The 19,427-nt window shown below is 53.2% G+C and overlaps 8 protein-coding genes across 8 annotated transcripts; 5 read left to right on the top strand and 3 right to left on the bottom strand.

Annotated features, from left to right (window-relative positions):
- Positions 1-18: 18 nt before the first annotated feature.
- On the bottom strand, positions 19-3,780 carry MRS44_016747 (uncharacterized protein; the record flags this gene model as incomplete). Its single annotated transcript, XM_065618162.1, has 5 exons — positions 19-237; positions 971-1,299; positions 1,436-3,264; positions 3,470-3,588; positions 3,682-3,780. 5 exons carry the CDS (start codon positions 3,778-3,780, stop codon positions 19-21), a joined length of 2,595 nt encoding a protein of 864 aa, XP_065474234.1.
- Positions 3,781-4,732: 952 nt separating this feature from the next.
- Positions 4,733-5,143, top strand: MRS44_016746 (uncharacterized protein; the record flags this gene model as incomplete). Its single annotated transcript, XM_046281333.1, has 1 exon — positions 4,733-5,143. One exon carries the CDS (start codon positions 4,733-4,735, stop codon positions 5,141-5,143), a length of 411 nt encoding a protein of 136 aa, XP_046130659.1.
- Positions 5,144-5,228: 85 nt separating this feature from the next.
- Positions 5,229-6,491, top strand: MRS44_016745 (uncharacterized protein; the record flags this gene model as incomplete). The annotated part of the gene is made up of 2 exons (XM_046270128.2): positions 5,229-6,239; positions 6,303-6,491. The coding sequence occupies 2 exons, from the start codon at positions 5,229-5,231 to the stop codon at positions 6,489-6,491; spliced, it is 1,200 nt and encodes a 399-aa protein (XP_046130660.1).
- A 969-nt stretch (positions 6,492-7,460) lies between these two features.
- Positions 7,461-8,548, bottom strand: MRS44_016744 (uncharacterized protein; the record flags this gene model as incomplete). The annotated part of the gene is made up of 2 exons (XM_046278654.1): positions 7,461-8,339; positions 8,393-8,548. The coding sequence occupies 2 exons, from the start codon at positions 8,546-8,548 to the stop codon at positions 7,461-7,463; spliced, it is 1,035 nt and encodes a 344-aa protein (XP_046130661.1).
- Positions 8,549-9,257: 709 nt separating this feature from the next.
- Positions 9,258-10,964, top strand: MRS44_016743 (uncharacterized protein; the record flags this gene model as incomplete). Its single annotated transcript, XM_065618161.1, has 4 exons — positions 9,258-9,308; positions 9,928-9,984; positions 10,048-10,423; positions 10,639-10,964. 4 exons carry the CDS (start codon positions 9,258-9,260, stop codon positions 10,962-10,964), a joined length of 810 nt encoding a protein of 269 aa, XP_065474233.1.
- A 1,417-nt stretch (positions 10,965-12,381) lies between these two features.
- Positions 12,382-13,358, bottom strand: MRS44_016742 (uncharacterized protein; the record flags this gene model as incomplete). The annotated part of the gene is made up of 2 exons (XM_046280116.2): positions 12,382-12,923; positions 12,974-13,358. 2 exons carry the CDS (start codon positions 13,356-13,358, stop codon positions 12,382-12,384), a joined length of 927 nt encoding a protein of 308 aa, XP_046130663.1.
- A 957-nt stretch (positions 13,359-14,315) lies between these two features.
- On the top strand, positions 14,316-16,326 carry MRS44_016741 (uncharacterized protein; the record flags this gene model as incomplete). The annotated part of the gene is made up of 6 exons (XM_065618160.1): positions 14,316-14,752; positions 14,804-15,341; positions 15,396-15,466; positions 15,515-15,686; positions 15,789-16,116; positions 16,256-16,326. 6 exons carry the CDS (start codon positions 14,316-14,318, stop codon positions 16,324-16,326), a joined length of 1,617 nt encoding a protein of 538 aa, XP_065474232.1.
- Positions 16,327-16,833: 507 nt separating this feature from the next.
- On the top strand, positions 16,834-18,882 carry MRS44_016740 (uncharacterized protein; the record flags this gene model as incomplete). The annotated part of the gene is made up of 1 exon (XM_046276654.2): positions 16,834-18,882. The coding sequence occupies one exon, from the start codon at positions 16,834-16,836 to the stop codon at positions 18,880-18,882; it is 2,049 nt and encodes a 682-aa protein (XP_046130665.1).
- Positions 18,883-19,427: the final 545 nt, after the last annotated feature.

Here is a 19,427-nt window from a genome sequence, read left to right as displayed (position 1 = left end):
GTGGTTATCCACGTGTTTTTAGCATCCGGCCCCTGGGCCAAAGTGCTCTCTGCCGACGAGGTGGAACATGTCATGTGCCTCTGCAGGGTCGAGGTAGTCCGTCTGGCCGAGCTGGCCCGTTGCGGAAATGACGGAGATGTTTTGGGCGCTGACGACATCTGTCGCTGCAGCGATAAACTTGTTGAAGGTGGCCATGTCGATGCCGGGGGGAGAGCCAAGGGGACGCCGGGCTCGGCACTAGTTGCCTTGTTGAGCATCTTCAGGAGGTTGGCCATGGTGAGGATGCAAGTGGTGTGGTTGGTGCTCTTTGGACAGGACGGTCCTGCTCCAGTGAGCCTAGAAACCGTGGATAGTTGTCCCATGTACTGGGTATTTAAACGAGGAGCAAGGTGCGGTATCGGTACACGCCGAAACCCATTGCCAGATGGACGGAATGCCAATGTGAACGGGGGACTTTGCCGGCCCATGAACTGATCAGCGAAGGGGGGAATTGCTGTTCCCCTGTGGGCCCGCCCCTACATAAAACCACGACGGATCTGCCTGATCATGGCTATACACACCAACCGGAAATTCGACAGGGCCTTGGACCCCGAGTCTAGCTGGCGAGGCTCTCGGCGTCAGGGCGGGGTTTTTCGACTTGAGCCCCGTTAGGAATCGTCAACAAGGAGGCCAGGAGAGGGGGGTGGTTTCGCCCAGAATCCCCAGCAAGCTACTGCTACTTCCCCCATCTAGATGTGCCCTGGTAGAGAATGTGACGTGTTGGGGTTTGGCGTGAACTGTCTTCTCGCCCCAGCAAAGGGTGAAAGATGCTGGGCCGGGAAGCACTCTCAACAGCCGAGTAGACACCGACATCACAAAGGACTGATGGGAAGCTTTTCGTACACTTGGGTTTTAGAGCGAGCTATTCTAAGTCTAATACATGGGCGTCTTGCACATTCAGGTCTTGATATTGCGTGATTAGCTCATTGACCTGCTGCATGTTTGAGCTATCGAATTCCTTGAACAGGCTCGCCCGCCGGACCCCGCCGAATCCCTGGTTGCCGTGCACAATGGCTTGTTGGCCGTCGCGGGAAACTTTGAAGACAACGACCGCCAGCCGCCAGAATTCGGGGGCGTACTTCATGAACCCGATCCTCCTCCACCAGTCAAAGACGTCGGGCTGGGCGGTGTCGACGTCGTCTGGAGTCAGGACACGAGTATCCCATGCTCGTATCCAGTTTCGTAAGCCGCAAGACAGGTACGGGTTATTCAGCTGACGCGCGGGGCCGGTGCTGTGGTGGAAGATGAGATTGTGGAACGCTTCAGTCCGAGTCAGCTAGTTAATTCCTCTTGTAACCCTCCCGTACCTCCAAAGGGATAGATTAGGGTCCGAGCCAGCATCGGGCCATACTCAGAAGCCCTACACGAACACGGCGGCAAACTACAAAAGACGTACCGCTTGCAATGGTAAACAAGTTGACAAGGTTTGTGTGCTGGAAAAGGCCGGCTTCTTTGGCTGTCAGCTCGGCCTTGAGCATCGTGTCTATCGCGTCGGAGAGGCGCATGGCCCCGTATGTGGACTGGCTTTGTAAATATGTCGACATCGAGGCCAGCCACACGTCGAGCTTTGTTGCCTTGAAGCAGGACTCTGGGCAAGCCAGTCCGAACTGAAGCTCGCTGATGACCATGCGTGGCGGCGTGTTGTTGAACATGACGTAGCCACAGTCAAGGAGAAAGACATACATTAATGTGCGGATGCACTCCTCCTTGAGGGCAAAGTCACGCCAGCTCTTGATCTGGACCATAGACGTGGAGCGGTCGAAGCTTTGAGGGGCCGCCGCGGCCTGGTAGAGGCTGCGAGCCACCCAGACTACCTGGGCGAACCGATTCCTCCGTCCTCGGCAAGTTTGGTCTCCGGATCCCTCCCACGACAACAGCAGCACGACAGCATAGGCTGCGCGTAGAGCGTCGAGGCGTGATTCGACGTTTGCGTGCCGAGCGTGGTTGTCGTCGTCCTGGAGGTGGATGGGGCGCTCGGAGAAATCGGGGTGAGAAAAGACCCATTTCTCCACGACGGCCAGCCACATCAGGGCCTGGCTGCGGTCGCTCTCGTCCGAGGTCAGGCAAGCACTGATCAAGGATAGCGAAGCAACGAGCTGGGCCGACTTTTGGCTGATGCTGAAGGTGGGCTTGTGGAAGACGGGCCAGTTGGGGTACCAGAAGGACCAGAAGGTGGTCATGAACCGTTCAAGGTTGCGTGGAGAGAAGAATCGATAGCAGGCGTTCTCTCTTGCCTGAGTCCACACGGGTGCGTTGAGGCTGCCTCGAATCTCGGCGCAGAGTGTGTTTTTGATACCAAGCACTATTTCGCATGACTTGGCCTCGAGGGGATGGTGGGCGACCAGCTCGGAGTCGGGGTAGCCCCCAGGTACCGCTATCTCGCCGTCGAGGCTGTCGAGCCGCAGCAGCAGCGCTCGTATGGTGTTTTGGCATTGGGAATCCAACCCGGCGGGGGATTCCAGGTTAAACGTTTGGCCGGTATTGGTCCAAGACGGCGCAGGCCTGCTGCACGGGACAGTCGAGTCGTGAGCCGTGAGCGTCGGGAGGTGCAGCTGGGGAGCCAGCACGCCCAAGACATGCCGGCGAAGGTCGGCGTCGCCGCAGTCAAACGAGTCTGCCATGCCATGAGTTGACGTGAATCTCGACAGAAAAGCAAAGCGCCATGTCGAGATGCCGGACAAGGAGGGGATGAAGGAAAACATATCTGCCGCTGCCCATGGGATGTCCTGAATCTGAGGCGAGTGCTCCGACACCGCCAGGGACGTCAAGATGGGCAGCGAATCGGGCAACGAACAAGACACATCGCCGCCGTGCTCGTCCTGCCTGACGCGCGTAAGAGTCGGCGATGGCGCAGCGCTGCACTCGTCCAGCCCAGCTGGAAGCAAGTTCCGGAGCGAGAGCTGCTCGCCGAGAAAATCCCCAAACGGGTCAATGCCGCGGACGAGGTCTTCCAAGCCGCCCATCTGCGAGAGCATGGCGCTGCTCGTGTGGTCGGCATCCGCGGTCGAGGCGGATTTCCGGCGCGGCGGTCTGAGGTAGCTGCACTCGCGGCCGGTAGCGGAGCACGAGTCGCACGGAAACGACCCCGTGCATTTCTTCTTGAGCTGCGCACATCTGTTGCACGCATTCTGCTTTCGACCGCGCTGCCGCGTCTCCAAGGGAGGTGCCGCCGCACCCGCCTCTAGCCGTGGCTCGCACGTCCGCCAGTGGCGAAGCAGAGCATCGCTGGACAGAGAGTTGGTTAGTAGAGGGACTGGCTTGTTGGGTCTGTCTCTGCAAGGGCTGCCTTTACCGGCGGCGGAAGCTCAAGGAGCAAAAGTCGCAGTGGAACGGGCGTTCATCGCCGTCTAGAAACGCGTGCCTTTGCTTAGCAGGCTGGATGGGGCTTGGAAGCTGCCGCGTAGGGTTGGGGCAACAGCAGGGCACTTACGCGACACCTGATGACGGTTGAGGTGATCTAGGTTGAGTTGAAGGTGAGCGACTTGGTAATGCAAGAGTAGCTTGAAGGCGGAGGCCCGACTCGATCACGTCCACACCCCAAGCCCCGGACTAGAAACGCGGAGCCGCGGAGATGAAGAGGGGCGAGGGGGACAAGGACGGGGAAGTGGTTTTGTTGTTCTCACCTAGTTTCTTAAAACGCACCGAGCACACTGGGCATTCAAACCGTGGTCTAGCGGTGGGCATCGTTGTGCAATCTGGGGCGTATCCAGAAGCCGGAGGGGATGGATGGGACGTGGACATGAAGATGTAGAGGAGAGGACGGGTGGAGATTCCAACCGGGATGCTGTAGCTGGGAAGTGGCCTCCAATGGCTCCGCGCAGGGGGTGAGCATCTGGACCGCTAGACTGCCCTGGGCTATGGCGATAAAATCGCTGCAGGCCCCCGCCCCTTCAGCGAACAGACAGCCCGCCACCTCATGCAAACCTCTCTGGAAGCGCGGGCAGCAGCGCGTGTCTCGACTCGCTCATGGCATAACATTACTCGAGGCCGCTATCTAACGTTAGGTAGGCAGCTATGCACTGCGCAGCACGTACTAGATTTTCGCCCTATTCCTTCCTTACCTAGCCAACGTCACATTTCCCCAGATTCCCCAGGGTCGGAAAATGCCCCTCCCCCGCAACGGCACCCCACGGCAACCCGGGGCATGCCTGTCGCGCAGGTGCCGTGCCTGTGCCACTGTATGAGCCTGCAGTCCCATCAGGTCGCCCGTATTCTTTTCAATGATCTGGCCCGAGGTTATGTACCTTGCCCGGGGGCAAAGATCTCCCAACTAGTTACCGGCAGAGTCTGTCTCGGCGTTCGCAGCAGGTCGGGGACCTCGCGGTGCATCGTCGGCTTGGCCCGCTGCCCGTGTTTCATCGAGATTCGAGGCCTCTGCTCCGTACCCCATATGCACTTGCAGAGAGCCCGCATCGTCGGTACTGGTAGTTTACAGCTCCCCGCCAACTGAGCCGGACCATCCCCACCTCCGCGCTCCAACGGCTTCCTTAATCAAGCACAACACATCTCGAGGCTAACGACAAGCCCCCGACACCGCGTCAATCACATAGGCACCCAGTAAACCTCGTCCCGCTGGCTCCCCAGAGCACACTCGCAACTGCGAAATGGATAAATTCGAGCCGTCACCCATACTCAGTCGTCCGCTGTCTGGCGTCCCCTCAACTCGCATTAAGCCGCAGGCGCATCTTCAGACATGTCCTTCCAGAACTACACTATCCCGGGGCAGCTATCGAGGATTATGCTACCCATTATCGCATCACCCGGCTCCTCATTGGCCGGACGCCTCGCCGCCCTCCTGAACCTCCGCAGCCTTGCCATCCTTGCTGTCGGCTTCGTCCTGGCCAACATCGTCAAGGACATCTGGTTCCATCCCCTACGCAAGGTGCCAGGGCCCTTCTTAGCCAAGGTCAGCCAAGCGTGGCGCAACCAGAGGTACTTCCGGGGGACATGGCATGACGATGTGCTGGGCCTCCATCGCAAGTACGGAAGGGTGGTCCGGATCGCGCCCAACGAAGTCAGCTTTGTCGACGAGGGCGGTCTCAGGAGCCTGTACGGCCATGGAAAGCAGATCAGCAAGGCAAGCCCTTGGAACCCCGGCGAATGAAGAAAGTTGTATCCGAGCTGCTAACTAACACACACAACTTTGTTCGAAATAGACAAGCTGGTACGACTCGTGGATCGTTCCCAACATGACCGTCAGCTTCTTTGCCGCCACCGATGTCAAGGTCCACCGCCATCTTCGCTCTCGCGTCTCGGGCGCATACTCCATGACGGCCATCCTCGCCATGGAGCCCCTGGTCCAGGATGTCATGGACCTCAACCTGCGCAAGCTCGGAGAGTTTGCAGATCGAGACGAAACAGTCCCCCTAGACAGATGGGCAAACTACTTTACCTTTGACACTGTCGGCAAGCTAGCCATGGGTGGGACCATTGGTTTTCTCGAGCAGGGCAAGGATGTCGACGGCATCATTCAGTCCATCCACGACGGCTTCTACCTCATGGCCAACATGGGCAACATGCCGCTGCAGATGTTCTGGTTCAACAACTCGGCCGCCAGGTGGTTCGTCCGGACCTTTGGCGGCGGCAGGCTGAACGCCTTCGACGTCTTCCTGCAGTGGCTGGAGAAGAGGGTGGAGCAGCGGATGGAGGCTGGGCTTGCGCCGGGCCAGCGCAGGGACATGCTCCAGCATTTCATCGAGTCCAAGGACCCCCAGGGGCTCCCTGTCAAGAAGGGGGACGTCATGATCGAAGGGGTCAACATCCTCGGAGCCGGGGCGGACACCACCACGATAGGCATCCTCGCATGCCTCGGGGCTATCCTCACCCACCCATCCGTCAAGCAGAAGCTTGTCGACGAAATCGACCGCGCCTACGACACGCTCGGGGTTGCCCGGGAGGGTCGCGAAATCACTTTCAGGGAGGCCGAAAAGCTGCCCTACCTCTCTGCTGTCGTCCGCGAGAGCACCCGGCTGCACCCCTCTATTCAATATCAACTCCCGCGATACTCGCCGGCCGAGGGCGTCCAGATTGGCTCACACTATCTGCCCTCGGGGACCATCTGCAGCATGAGCCCCAGGAGCATGAATCGCGACAGGGACATCTTCGGCGCAGACGCAGACGCCTTCCGCCCCGAACGATGGATCCCAGAGCTTCCCGGGGACGATGAGAAGATCAAGGCCCAGAATTCGCTTTTGACAACTGTAAGTCATCCCTCCCAGCCCCGAAGGACCGCATTGATTTAGTGCTAATTCAAAACTTCCTAGTTTGGGATGGGTAGCAGGAGCTGCGTTGGGAAGAACCTCGCCACTGTCGAGATGTTCAAGTACATTGCGCAATTCTTCCGGCACTTTGACGCCCAGGTCGTTGATGAGCGCGAGCCTTGGCTCACAAAAACGCAATGGTTCGCGTTCCAACGAAACTTTAACATCAAGATTCGAAGAAGGGAGCATTGATGCAGGGCTCAATACGCGGGTGCTTTGTTTGCTTCTCTGGCCCTATGGCTTGGAACAAGGGCTGCCTCTACACCTACTAGATCAAGAACAGGCGGTTTGGAGGGAATTGAACTTGCGGAATGTTTGATAAAGAAACTGGTAGCCAAGTTACGGCTTAAATCCAACGTAACTTACTGGCCCTGTGTCACCACCCGGCCCCAGAGAGCAACACACCGTGGGCTTCATCGAGCAGCCATCAAAGACTTCTAGACGACAAGTATGGTAAATGGCTCTTGTCGGCCGTCTCTCGGTGGCATCTGTTTCAAAGCTCTTTTACTACTCCATTGCTTAACAAGATCACACAACTCGCCACACTCTCAGTAGGTGTCATGTTCAAAGGAATTGAGACGCCCAGTAAGAAGTCAGAGTCCTGGAGGCTCCAAGCTAGTCTGTTGGGGCAGGTAGGTGTAATTACGGCTAAAAAGAAGAAGAAAAACGAATATTGGGCTCATGATTTCATTATAGTCAGTATCTTGCAGTTGAAGCGAGGCCAGCTCAGTCATGCCGACCGATTCGCTTACGCGTGCCTTCGACCAACAACACACCGATGTCTACAACAAGAGGGACTTTATAATAGAGCTAAGTGGCCTCGGTGTTTCCTTGTAGGCCCGCCGTTTCCTGTTCACCCTTAAGAGCTGAGAGCCGTTCTTTGGGCTGAACAAGATGAGGGGCATGTGTCTCTATTAACCAGACCCTCAGCAGGCCCCTTCGTCCGCCTCCGCAGTTGGGTCATCTCATCAAACCTGGATGGGCCCTCGGGGTCTTTAGAAGCTATTTGTTATTACTTTCAACTTTTCTTCCTTGTCATCGCAAGTTGGTTTATTCTATAGCGTAACGATATAATGGTGTAAGACAGCCCTGTTCTCCAACGGCCTCACATGGTCGAGCTTGTCCTGCCGCGTCACGTCGGCATACCGGGACATCGTGGCCCTACTCTTTAGTCCCCGTTATTAAATCCAGAAACCCAATCACCTTCTTCAGGCCCAGTACCGCCTCCGAATCTAGCACCGTCGACGGCTGGCTCTCCAGGTCAACGGGACCCAGCAAGACGTCGAAACCATGCGGGGCATCGCCCGGGAACTCGGCCGTGACCCGTACACCAGCGTCCTCCAGCTTTGCCATGACTGACAGGCTCGTCTCGAACGGCGTCCCGGTGTCGTTTCGGCCATGCAAGAGGAGCGTCGGCGGGAGGCTGCCGAGTGGCCCAAACGTAGCTGGGAACAGCGGCCGTGCCTCGGCCGGGATGGCCTCTTTCGGCCCCTGTGCTGCGATGGCCTCGCCCAGGCCAGGCACACCCGTCACGACGTCGATGAGGAGGGCCTCGACATGCAGAGCCGCAACGAGTCCGAAGCGGGAATCCTTGGCCAGGTCTAGTGGCCAGGGATATCCGGAGAGGACGGCGGCTCCAGCCCTGTCTCCCGCGAGAAACTGATCCAGTATCGGCCCGCCGTTGACGTGCGGCAGGCCCATGATGTTGGTTCCCTTGCGTGTATACCGCTCGTGTGCGAGATCCAGCATGCCATAGATTGAAATCAACGCGAGCGGCCTAGTGGTTGCCCGGCTCGCTGCCGCCAGCGCGAGGAACCCACCGGCGCTGGAGCCGGCGAGGATGACGCCGCCGGTCCGGATGCCCAGCTGCGCCGCCAGCCTTGCCGCGGCCCATTCGTAGGCGTGGACCGCGTCTTCCAAGGCGTCATGGCCTGTTGCCTCTGGGATCAGCCGGTAGTCGGGGCTGACGAAGATCCATCTTCGTCTCACGCACGCCTTGATCAACCAGTACGGCTGGATGCTGTATCGGTCCCCGATGACCTACATCTTCAAGTCAGCGATGGCGTCTTGTGCCAAGGACTCGCTAGACTCACAAGGAAGCCTCCGTGGATGTGGACAACGACCGGAACTTGGTCCGGGGCGTCCAGAGGGACCAAGGCGTCTAGTTTAAGGTCCAGGCCATCTACGGATTTGTAGGTGAAGGTTTTGGAACTGTAGCCCTCAAAGGAAGGCAGAGAAGGGGCATCCATGATTCCGACACGCCGGTGCTGCGTGGCCATCACAGGAACACGGACGGACATGACCGGCCCCTTTATATCGACCTGGTTGGGGGTATGTGGCCGTTGGAGCACGATGCCGATGCAGTTGACCCATCTCCCTCGCAACAACCCTGCCCTCAGACACACGTCGTCCCCGCCAAGTCGTGCTGAGGCCCATGATATTTGGTACCCTGTCCCATCAGCCCGCGCCGGGGCCCGAAAGGACGTGCGGAGGGGGGATTTGCCGCAACCCCAGAGTTTGCGGGGGTGGGGAAGCCGACGCTACGGCGGCTGAGCCACTCAATTCCCAAAGGCTGACCTCAGCTCCGAGCCCATCTCACGGCGCTGGCCTCCTTGGCCATCCATCACCTCCAATAGCACCGGATGACAACTCTCTTCTCGAGGGGCACCTGCGACAAGATGGCCAAGCGAGGAGACTTGGCAGCTCTCTCTCACCCACCACCTTGGCACGCCTCAAACAAGGGGACAGTGCGGTCGAGAGGCTGCGGCTTTGCCCTTGAGTTTTGCCTCTGGTGGTAGATAGAATGGCCAACATGGTATAGCACATGTAACCCCTCAAATTATATATAGCAGACCCGCAGGAAAGATGCGTAGCTCACGTCGCCCCCCTTCCCATCGTACGGCCACTACATCGCGAGATCTGCTTCCCGCCCCCAGGACTCCGCTCCTACTTTACGCCATGGGCAATCAGGCTTCCCCACAACTGCTCGACAAGCTCCCGGAGTGTGTGGTACGTCGCGTGTTGTCCGCATCCCCCGTTCCCAGGGACTCCCCCGGCTCACTTGAGCAGCGCAGCACGTCGGCTTCACTCCTTGCCTCGGACCCGTGCCACGTCCAAACAGCCTCCTGCACTTGCCGCTTTGATGTGCTGCAGAGGTGGATTGGCTCTATAGCAGAGCCCTGCTCGGTTGAGCAACAGCTGGGTGGGTAGCTGGCTTGCCAGTCTCTACCTGTTTTCCAAATTCCAACCCGGGCATCATGCTTACCAAGGACGCATCCAGCAACACGAAGGATCTTCAATGACATCTGCCAAATGCCCCCTCGAGACAACCGCCTGCCGTTTCTCGTCCTGATGCCCATCTTTCTGTTCTTGGCCACGGTATTCATCGTCTTGCGTGCCGTGGCCCGCTTCCGCCTGTCAGGGTCATGGTGGTGGGACGACGCCGTGATTGCCTTAGGATACGTCAGTGTCATTGTGTTGTCTTGCTGTCTAGTTGCTCCAGGCTGACACGAGATACACCAGGCCGCCTCAGTAGGCACCACTTTGTTGGGCTTCTCGAGTACGGTCTTTCAGGAGTCTGCTTTGCAGCCTAGAGAATAGACGGCTCACAGTTTGAATAGTTACACAGGCGGGTGGCCGATACTTGTGGGCTCTCGAAGCAGACGGAATCACGCGCTTCTTCTGGGTAAGTCGGCCTCGACCTTTTGCTGCTGGTGACGCGAAAGCCTGATGTGTCTATAAAACCTAGCTATTCTGGATGGCAGGATGGGTTTACACCATTTCCATGGCAGCCATCAAGATATCCATCCTGCTCGGCTTTTATCGAATCTTCCCCAGCAAAGCCTTCCGCCGTCTCGTCATCCTCAGCATAGTCTTCACAGCCATCTGGGGCGCCGTCTTCAGCATCATATACATGGTGCAGTGCAGGCCGCTGGGCTTCTTCTGGCATGCATGGAAGGGTACGGACGAGGGCTCGTGCCTCTCCACAAGCGCGCTGATCTGGTCGGCGTCCCTCATTGCCATTATCACCGACTTCTTCATGATGGTAATGCCCGTTTTCCAGCTATGGCCGCTGCAAATGGAATACAAGAAGAAGGTCCTCGTGGCCTTTATGCTTTGCATAGGTCTGTTGTAAGCACGTCCCTCGTGTCGCAGCAGCGACACTCTAGCTCCCCGGCCGCTTGCCAGCATGCAACTCATCCATCTTGAAGCATAACCATCATCAGCATCATCCATCTCTACGCTATCGCCCGATATCAACACTCGAAAAACATCACGTGTTCGTACCGGCTTCCTCGGCGACGCTCTACCTTTGATACCGCGTCCTAACAAGCTACAGATGACCTCACCTCCCTTAGCCTCTGGTCGGTGATTGAAGGTGATATGGGTGTAGTGTGTGCTTGTCTTCCGCAGGCACGGCAACTACATGGTCGATGGTTCCCCAAGATGCTCGGATCTACTGCCAACGAACATCAAGTTTCATCAGGCAGCCCCCGCCATGTATCGAGGAGCGTGCGAGGCCGGGTTCTCGCCAAGCGGCATCTGGCGTCGACGCTCTGCGGAAGCAGTGGTCACCACAATCCACGTTCGCTAGATGCCGCCGGAGGTTCTGACAGTGTCGTGGAGCTCGTCCAGCTTGAGAGTTTGCGCATGGGAATACCTTAATTAAAGTTATATACTTTGAAGCCTTTTATATATTTTTAAGGCTATCTTAAAGTTAAAGCTTTTTATAATAATTTATATTTGATATTTTATTTATTAATCATTATTACTATAAACAAATATTTATTAAGTATTAATTGACTTATTATATATAAGGTAATAATAAAGTTTATTAACTTAATATAATATATAAATAATAAATAAAGATTTATTTTATATATATATTTATTAAGGCCTATAAATAAGTGTTTATAAAGTAAGAAATAAGTACATTAAAATATAATACAACAAATAAGAAATTTTTAAGTATTTAAGTAAATATAATATAAGATAAAGGCACAAAACGGGTTTCTAGAGAACTGGGGGGCTTGCTACATATACGTGCGCCTTTCAAACTGGTAAAGGCTCTCAAGCTGCCTCTGAGATCATTGGAAGTCACCTGGGGGGTGGTACAGCCTTCATGGACCGCATCCAATGGCAGCAAGTTCAACAGCGCAGCACAAGGGACAAAGACGAGCGCTGGTATACAACCTAACAACTTCAGACGGGGATGAAGAAACGATATTTGATACGGAAAAATATCAGTGTATCGGAATCGATTGTAATTGTATTGGACATAAACCGACCCAAGACAAGGACTCATGCTTGAGAGAGTTGAGTTTCAGCTTTAACCATGTTTCAACGAAGACTGCTTGACCCAAGGTCGGCGGAAATTTTTGTCGACTATGAAGTGCTCACACCAATATAGACAGATCTAGTCCCAGGTTGTTTGTAACTTTGAGCTGATCTGACGCACATGTTGAATGAAATCTCAACTCAAACTGCTTTGGCGCGACATGACTTTGCTTTTCTTTTCGAGCAATGCAAATGGGCTCCTTAAAATAAGCGCGAGCACTAAAGTTTAGCGCGCGCTAATCCCCAATCGGGTTATCTGCTCGAAAAGTTGTGCCCGCTGCCAACAGAGCGGCCTGATGGTCTAGTGGTAGTAGGTCAACTGTTCTCGCTTCACGAGAATCATAATTAACGAGTTTTCAGGGATTTGCGTTTCGGGATAACTCCCTGCTCTTTCAAAGAGAATATGCAAGGTCCCGGGTTCAATCCCCGGTTAGGCCCTTTTTTTGTATTATTTTTATAGGATTTTTAAAGGATTTAAATCGTCTTATTACTTCATGCTCTTAAGTAAGAGATATCCCCTTTCGCGATAGCAGCTGCTATATTTCTCTTTAGAGGTTTTTTAGTAATTAAAAAGATATATATTATAAATATTCTTATGTAATTACTTTGGCAAGGGTAGAGTTGCTCTTGCCCGTTCCCTATCCCAGGATATACTATCTTACACAAACACTCTGCCACGCACTGCAATATAAGACCCGTGTTACTATGTATAACGAGCTGGCTGTAGTCATATATGAAGTGTCACTTATGAGCCCTCGTTGTGCTTGTTTTCGTCCATTCCTATGTCTTGGCGCTTCGCCAATGTCTCAGCGGTTTCCATGGCAGCATACGCATCTCCAGCTTCTTTTCGAAGGTGTGCATCCAAAGCTTCGGTGTCTCGGAAACCAGCAAGCCTGTCCTTCCATAATTGCCACCTTAAAGGACACAGACCGTCTGTTCCCTTGTATCTGCGCCGTAACCTCAGCCCCTCTTTCTTCGGAAGCATCCATAACGGCCCGCCTCCACCCCCGCGAACCTCCTCATCTCGTCCGTAAAAGACATGAGCTGTCTGAATCATCCAGGCCGCAGCAGTCTTGATATCATATTTGTCGACTGCGGCCGGGTCCTCGTTTATCACATCTGGGGCACCCCAGACAAACGTCATGGTGCCTTCTAGCCCGTCGACCATGGCCCAGAGAAAGTACATCTCGGTGGAAAGATTCAGTAGCGACGTAACTCTTGCCGCAAAGGCGTTGAGATTGAGCTTCCGCTGCTTTCGGTATTCTTCGCCCGAAGCAGGGAGATCAGCTTGCATCCAACACTGTTAGTTGCGTTGTTTGTGGATGAGAAGAACTTACAGTCACCAAAGGTGTCGTAAAAATGTGCAGCCACGGTCTCCCTTAGGTTCTCCCAGAGAGGGCCAGCATGATCAGCAGTTTCGCCCCATCCCGCTTTGAATGTCACTGTCCTGGGAGGTAACTCGTCAAGCGCCTGAACAACTGCTGCCAAAAGGTCCTGGTCTTGACTATCATAGGGAATTTGGCGAGCTAGCGGATGAAACAATTCCCAGAAAAGCGCAAGAAAAATTGCCGGGTCCGATTCTTCGGTGCAAAGAGAGTCCAAGGCCTTCGCGGCTTGGACGGGTGTCGACTTGGCGGCGAGCACTGAATTGAGAATGTCGACTACGTCGTCGGCAAAGTCTGGTGCGTTTTCGACCTCAACCTTGAGTTGGATGGACGGCATTGTGTCTCACTCGTCAATTCCTGCGAAATGATTATAAAACTAGGATCAAAATCGAGAGAGGTCGGTGCTTTGCAAATGATAGAATGCTGCTCGAAGGATCCGGCGAATGAGTAATACTGAAGTTGATTATGCATTTAACGGAAACCACCATTCTCTCTACTTAGGTAGGCCATCGGGTCACATCTTGGTTGGCTGTGCGAGCAGGTGTGGCTATGCATTCAGGTTGTGTTTTGGCCTAAAACTCGAGGGCACTCAAAGGCGCTAATCAGACGCTCTTGTGCCTTTGAGATTCGTTGCTGGTCTTGATTGGCTATTTCTCAACAAGAAAAGGTGCGTTAATATTGTCGTTGACTTCATCTAAGTGATGATACCGCTTCCTCTGAGACTCCAAGAAGTCTTCATGTTCTTTGTCACCATCGTGTTGAAGTGCCAGGGTGCACTTGATGAAAATCACATTTACTTTTCTTCCAGAGACACCGGCACCCAGACCAAGCAAAAAATGGCATACTGGAGGGAGGCAACGAGAACTTTGCTAAGCTATAGGGGCGTAATTTAGAGTAAAATATATAAATAAAAATATAAAATAAATAAATTATACTCTAAAGTCTATATATATTCTTAGATTTATAATCATAAGCCTTTTTTGCTATGGTTCTGTGAATTAAAAAGGTAGATTGCGAAGGTTGACATTTTTTTCTTGGACCACTAGACCGGACCCCAATCAGCGAGCATGGCCAGTGTGGGAGAGACTGGTACTCAGCCACGTCAGCCTGCATGAAATGTGCCAAGGGCGTCAAGAAGTGAGGCTTCAGGCTGACTGATGGCAGCAGACTGGACTGCAGGTCGTGGTTTGCCCCGCCCAGGCGTTTTACACAGCCTGCTATGCCTTTCTTCTCATTCTCACACTTGAATTCCACTCTTTACCACTCGATCCTTCAACCTCTTTTGCGTCTCAAGATGGATCCCGCTTCCCTCGCATTCGGCGTCGTCTCCCTGGCGATGCAGCTGATGCAAACGACGACCGCGATCAAGAAGCTGATTGCCGATTACAAGTCTGCCGCCAAAGACCTTGCAGTCCTCTCTGACAAGCTCGACGACATTGAGGCAGTCTGCCACTCGCTCGAAGTTGTCCTAGCCAACTTTGACGAAATCCGAAACCCATGGGAGGCCACGCTGTTGAACAAGTTGTACAAAGCTATTGGAGACTGCCGCGACAAAGTATCTCTTGCGTACGATGCTGTTCACAAAGTCACGGCCCGTCACAAGAATGGGCGCGCCTCTTTGGCCACAGTTGGCAGCTTATTTCTGCAACACAGAGCCCAGATCCGGCAGTGTAATAATGATCTGGATCGATCTCTGTCTTCACTTCAACTACACATGACTACTAATATCTTGTGAGTATTTGTCATAAGCAAAAAGCCAGGGCTAATCCAGCGACTTCGTAGGGCTGCGAATATGAGGCCTTCGGTCCTGCCTAGTAAAGGCCATGCTTTAATATCTGCTCCTTCCGTGGTAGAGGGCCGATCGGAAGAAATAGTCTCTGTTACGCATCGGAACCGCATATTGTCATCATACAAAGACAACTCAGATACTCACGTCACGCGGTGGCGACGGGGCTGGAGCACACTCGGTTACCTTCAAACGAAGCGAACTCTCAAGACCACTCCTGGATTTAGCGAGACCGACTCTCCGAAAACCGACCAAGATCTGTCTTTCTTGGCAGCTGTTCCAATGTTGAAGCTATACGTCAAACTGTCGGTCCGGCGAGGGTCACTCTCTCCCTTGTCGGTCTCCCTCCACTTCCCACACGTTATCGACTTAGCCCCCGGATCGAGTGAGATTGGTGATCGGCTAGCCGTCGCCCTTCTCTATGATGACGCGGAAACTGTCAGAGATTACTTTTGCAAAGGCTTACTCACCTCATTCTCAACTGTGACATGGAGCAGCTGGGAGAATGCCGACGACGAGACAACTTTCTACGGGGTAGGATAAACCAAGCCTACGCGTGTCTAAGTAATGCAACTGATGGTCTAATAGTATGCTATTTTGTACAATGCCAATGACGTCTGCCGATTTCTCGTTGAACAGCTACCAGATTCGCTTCGAAGGTTCGTCGGGGTTTTATGCAGTACCAGTTATCAGGCTGACAAGTATAGGACTTCGAGTCACATATCGCCGGCACCTCCACTCGTCTCTGCTGGTGTTTATTATGGACTGAAGCAGCTGGCGCTTGACTACGTTGATTTGAGAGGCGATTCACTCACCCCCGGCGAGTTTTCAACCATGCTCATTGCCATCTCTTCGCCAGCCCGCGATGTCAAGACTTACGTTGATTATTGCAAACAACGCCTTTCAGACAGGTGGAAGCCCTTCAATTTATGCCTTTACTCATATCTTGTGAGTACGTTTGAACTATGGTACAATTTGCAGCGGTATGACATTATGGACGACTGGGCTCCCATCCTTGCTGATGTGTTGTCGAATGGTGTCGACATCCATACGACAACCTGGCTGGATGAACGACAATTGAAAGAACTTGAAGGGCTCAGTGCCGTTCACAGAATACTTGCCTCAGCAGATTCGCCTCAAATGGCCATGGAACGATGCCGCCACTGGCTAGACTTGTTGGAACGAGTTGGTGTTGCCATCGAGCAGTATCTTGATGTCGAAATTGAGCACTGTACTACGACGTGGTACCAGAAGGGCACAGATATGGGTACAGGGTTCCGCAAGATATTTGCTATTCAGGAGTTCGGAGGTACGCGTGTGCCATGCTGGACTCTAGAGATCGATGACATATGCCCGATACGAGAGCTGCTATTGGATTTTCCTCATTTCCAAAAGGCAGAGATTTTTAGAGTTCAGCTGGGATGCTCGAATGAATTGGAGATGCACAGAGCCTGGAAAGACCCTGCAGCTCGGAGATGCCCTGATGGCTCATCATCCTGGCCCTTCTGCCCTACCCTAGCTAGGACCATCATGGACGGCTTGAGCGGGCCCTGGCAGTCGGATGTGATAAAACAGCAGATTGCTAGCCTCGACTGGGCTTGTTATCTCATGGAAAGTCGATTTGAACGGAGGCAAATGCGGAAGTTGCGAAAGACTGGGCAGAGGTGTCCTAATCGCATGCCTGGAGCTTGGGTTAATGGGTGGTGAGATGGGCTATAGTTAGGCAGATTGAGCTGGTTTTAAGGAATAGTTGCACATGTCTGCATCCAAGTCCCATATACGAAACCTTGAAATTATCACCATTTCTGCCAATATTCTCGTATTCCCTGACCAAGCGAGAAGCTCTGTGCTGACGGTCTCTCCTGTAATTTCATGCCGGCCTGTGATTGGTGGGTCGTGACGCGGTCCATGACGAAACAAAACTTTCGCCGTTGGCGAGTTCTCATCCAAATCTTGCAAATCTCACCATACGACGCCATTTCTCATCGATATGAGCCCTTAATATGCCTTCCAGTGGGTTCAAGATATGGCGCCAAAGCGAGGTCATTCAAGTGACCCTGAGGGGCCCCCCTCAGTGGAAGAATCTGGCCTGATCCCGCTCCTGCTGGACATCCAAGAATGTCGCATCCCTCAGCAGAAAATGATTTGGATCGTCGAGAATCTCGAATGTCTCGGTCGTAGGCAATCGAAAAAACGAAAACTCGGCTCTTTGAAAACGAAAGAATCCGTCGACGTCGACGAAGAACCCTTTTGGTTCCGACAAGAGATCAACGCCTTCAACGACAGTAATTTCGTGGCATTGTCTTATACCTGGGAAGCATCAGAAACTGAAGTGCAAAATCCAAAAGAGGAGGGCCATCTTATCGAAACGAGGGACAGAAAGAATGCGTACCGCTCCAGCGTGCGTAACTCTGTGTTGGAACGCATCACGAGATACATGCAACGGCATCAGGTTCCGTTGCTGTGGATCGATCGGCACAGCATTCCTCAAAAGGTCTGCCAGCAGCCGACGTGTAAGCATGAAGCATGCAACAAGAAGCAGCACGCATTGGATGCAATGGACCGAGTTTACTCCCTGAGCGACCATCCCGTTGCTCTCCTTGGGCGGCCGATTGAGAAAGAGAGTGAGATGGCAACTCTCGCTGCCATACTCAAGGGCCAACTGGTGGAATGCGTGGATGGAGAGTTCCAGCTGAAAGAGACAACGGCATTCGAAAAAGCTCAGGAGGCTCTGCAGCTACTCTACGAAATCACCACAGACAAGTGGTGGTCGCGAGCGTGGACGTTCCAGGAGAATTACCGTGCCGGGTTGAAAATGACACTCCTCATTCATCACAGCCCAGACCTGGAGAAGCCAAAACGAATATTCCGTCACTCAGGAAAGGCGCTGTTCAATCTCATCCCTGGAGAACTGAGTGTTCAGTCGGTCAGGTTTTCTGAGAATGCGACCAAGTTCTGTATCGCCTTTAAAAATCTCACCAAGAAGACAAAGGAGGACGAAGAGAAGATCCAACACATATTGAGAACTGCTGGAAAGTATACATTGCTACTTCAAAAGTCGACCTCAATGTCCGGCATCATCGTCTCAGATGTCCTCGCCAGAGGAGTCACGGAGCCCTGGGATCTTCTGGCCATCATCGCCAACTGTTGTCAATATGCAACACGTCTCAAAAGCACCATGTTGCAGGAAAAGAGCAAAAAAGGCGTTACTCTCAGTCTCTCGATTATAGCACTGCGACTATTAAACGGAGAGATTTTGAGGAATGACTCAGCTATTCCTGCAAGTCCTATTGATTGCATTCACGATCTCTTCTTTGATGGCTTCCGGGCACCTCAAGGTGAAAGAAGTCTCACCTTCAACAAGAGCTGCCGTTTTGTCGATGTGCAACTCACAACTGACGGCATTAAAACGACCGGCCACTTGTGGAAACTAGAAGAGCCGCTCAAAGCGCCGAGGTCGTCGCCGCGGTTATCGCAAGAGAGTCAGAGAGGACAGCAGCAACTGCCGGACTACCACAGGACACGCCTGCTACAACTCATGGAGCTTTTGAAGGCAAATAAACGCAAGAGCTACACGAATCTGATCAATGATTTGAAGGGGTTGCTCGGCGAAGACGCCATGATTGAAGATGAAGGCTCGTTCGGCCTCAGATATCGCAGGATGATGGCCAGAGAGGTGGTAAGAGCCATGGATGCGGATGAAGGGCTATCACTCGGCTGTCTTTGCGACAGTAGTGGGAATACCACTGTCCATCGTGGAATTTTTGTAACCGGGCCAAAAGCAGGCACTTTGGATGACCAGTCCGTCACACACGTCTTTACCTCACTTTGGTCTGAAACAAACGAGAGCGACGAGTACTATGGCAATGACCTCGATCATCATGTTTCCCTTGGAGTTGAAACGGGAGATTTAAGCCTCGACGGACCGTGTCATTCATATACGAAGAAATGGGTTCTTGGTCTATGTTTCTTCGAAGGCGTTGCGGCGTACAATGTCGTCTTTCCGTGGCCGTTGGGGTTGCTGGAACAGAACTTCAAAAGCGATGTAGAAGGGGTGATGGAAAATGTATTATAACCCCTGGTCGAGGTAGGCGTTGGGCCTCTCCTTAGTTATGTAGAAAAGGTGCATTCATGACTAAATTCCATGCTAACAGAGCGCGAGAGAGCAGAGCGAACAAGTGAAAGCAACCTTGACTTGATCTTTTGTTTGGTTCGAATCTACCTCAGCTAAACATTACATCGCTATCACACCATCCAGCTGCAATTTCGTGCTCAAGTTCTTAGGGGACTTGTTGTTTGTCACAACAACCCAGGCATCGACGTTCTTCTGGACCTGAAAGTTCGTCCCGTAAATCTGTATCAGAGCGCTCTGAAGTTTTTCCTCGTCAAATATGCGATCCTTTTCGATCGTGTGGGTAATTTTTGATTTGGCGAATCGCATCGTGTTTTGTTGTTCTGACGGTGATTTATCCGTATACCTATAGACGTCTCGTATCGATGTGCTGGCGTGGGTGTTTAGAATCTGGGCGGGACTCGATTATTGGTTGGTCAATTACATCAACACGCTCGACGAGGGGCTTATTTGTAGATAAGAGACAGAGTCTTGGACTCAGGGATATC

This window comes from Fusarium solani (genome assembly GCF_023522795.1).
Source record: "Fusarium solani strain SB1 chromosome Unknown bctg00000012, whole genome shotgun sequence".
Lineage (NCBI taxonomy): Eukaryota > Fungi > Ascomycota > Sordariomycetes > Hypocreales > Nectriaceae > Fusarium > Fusarium solani.
This window is presented reverse-complemented; position numbering and strand designations above follow the sequence as displayed.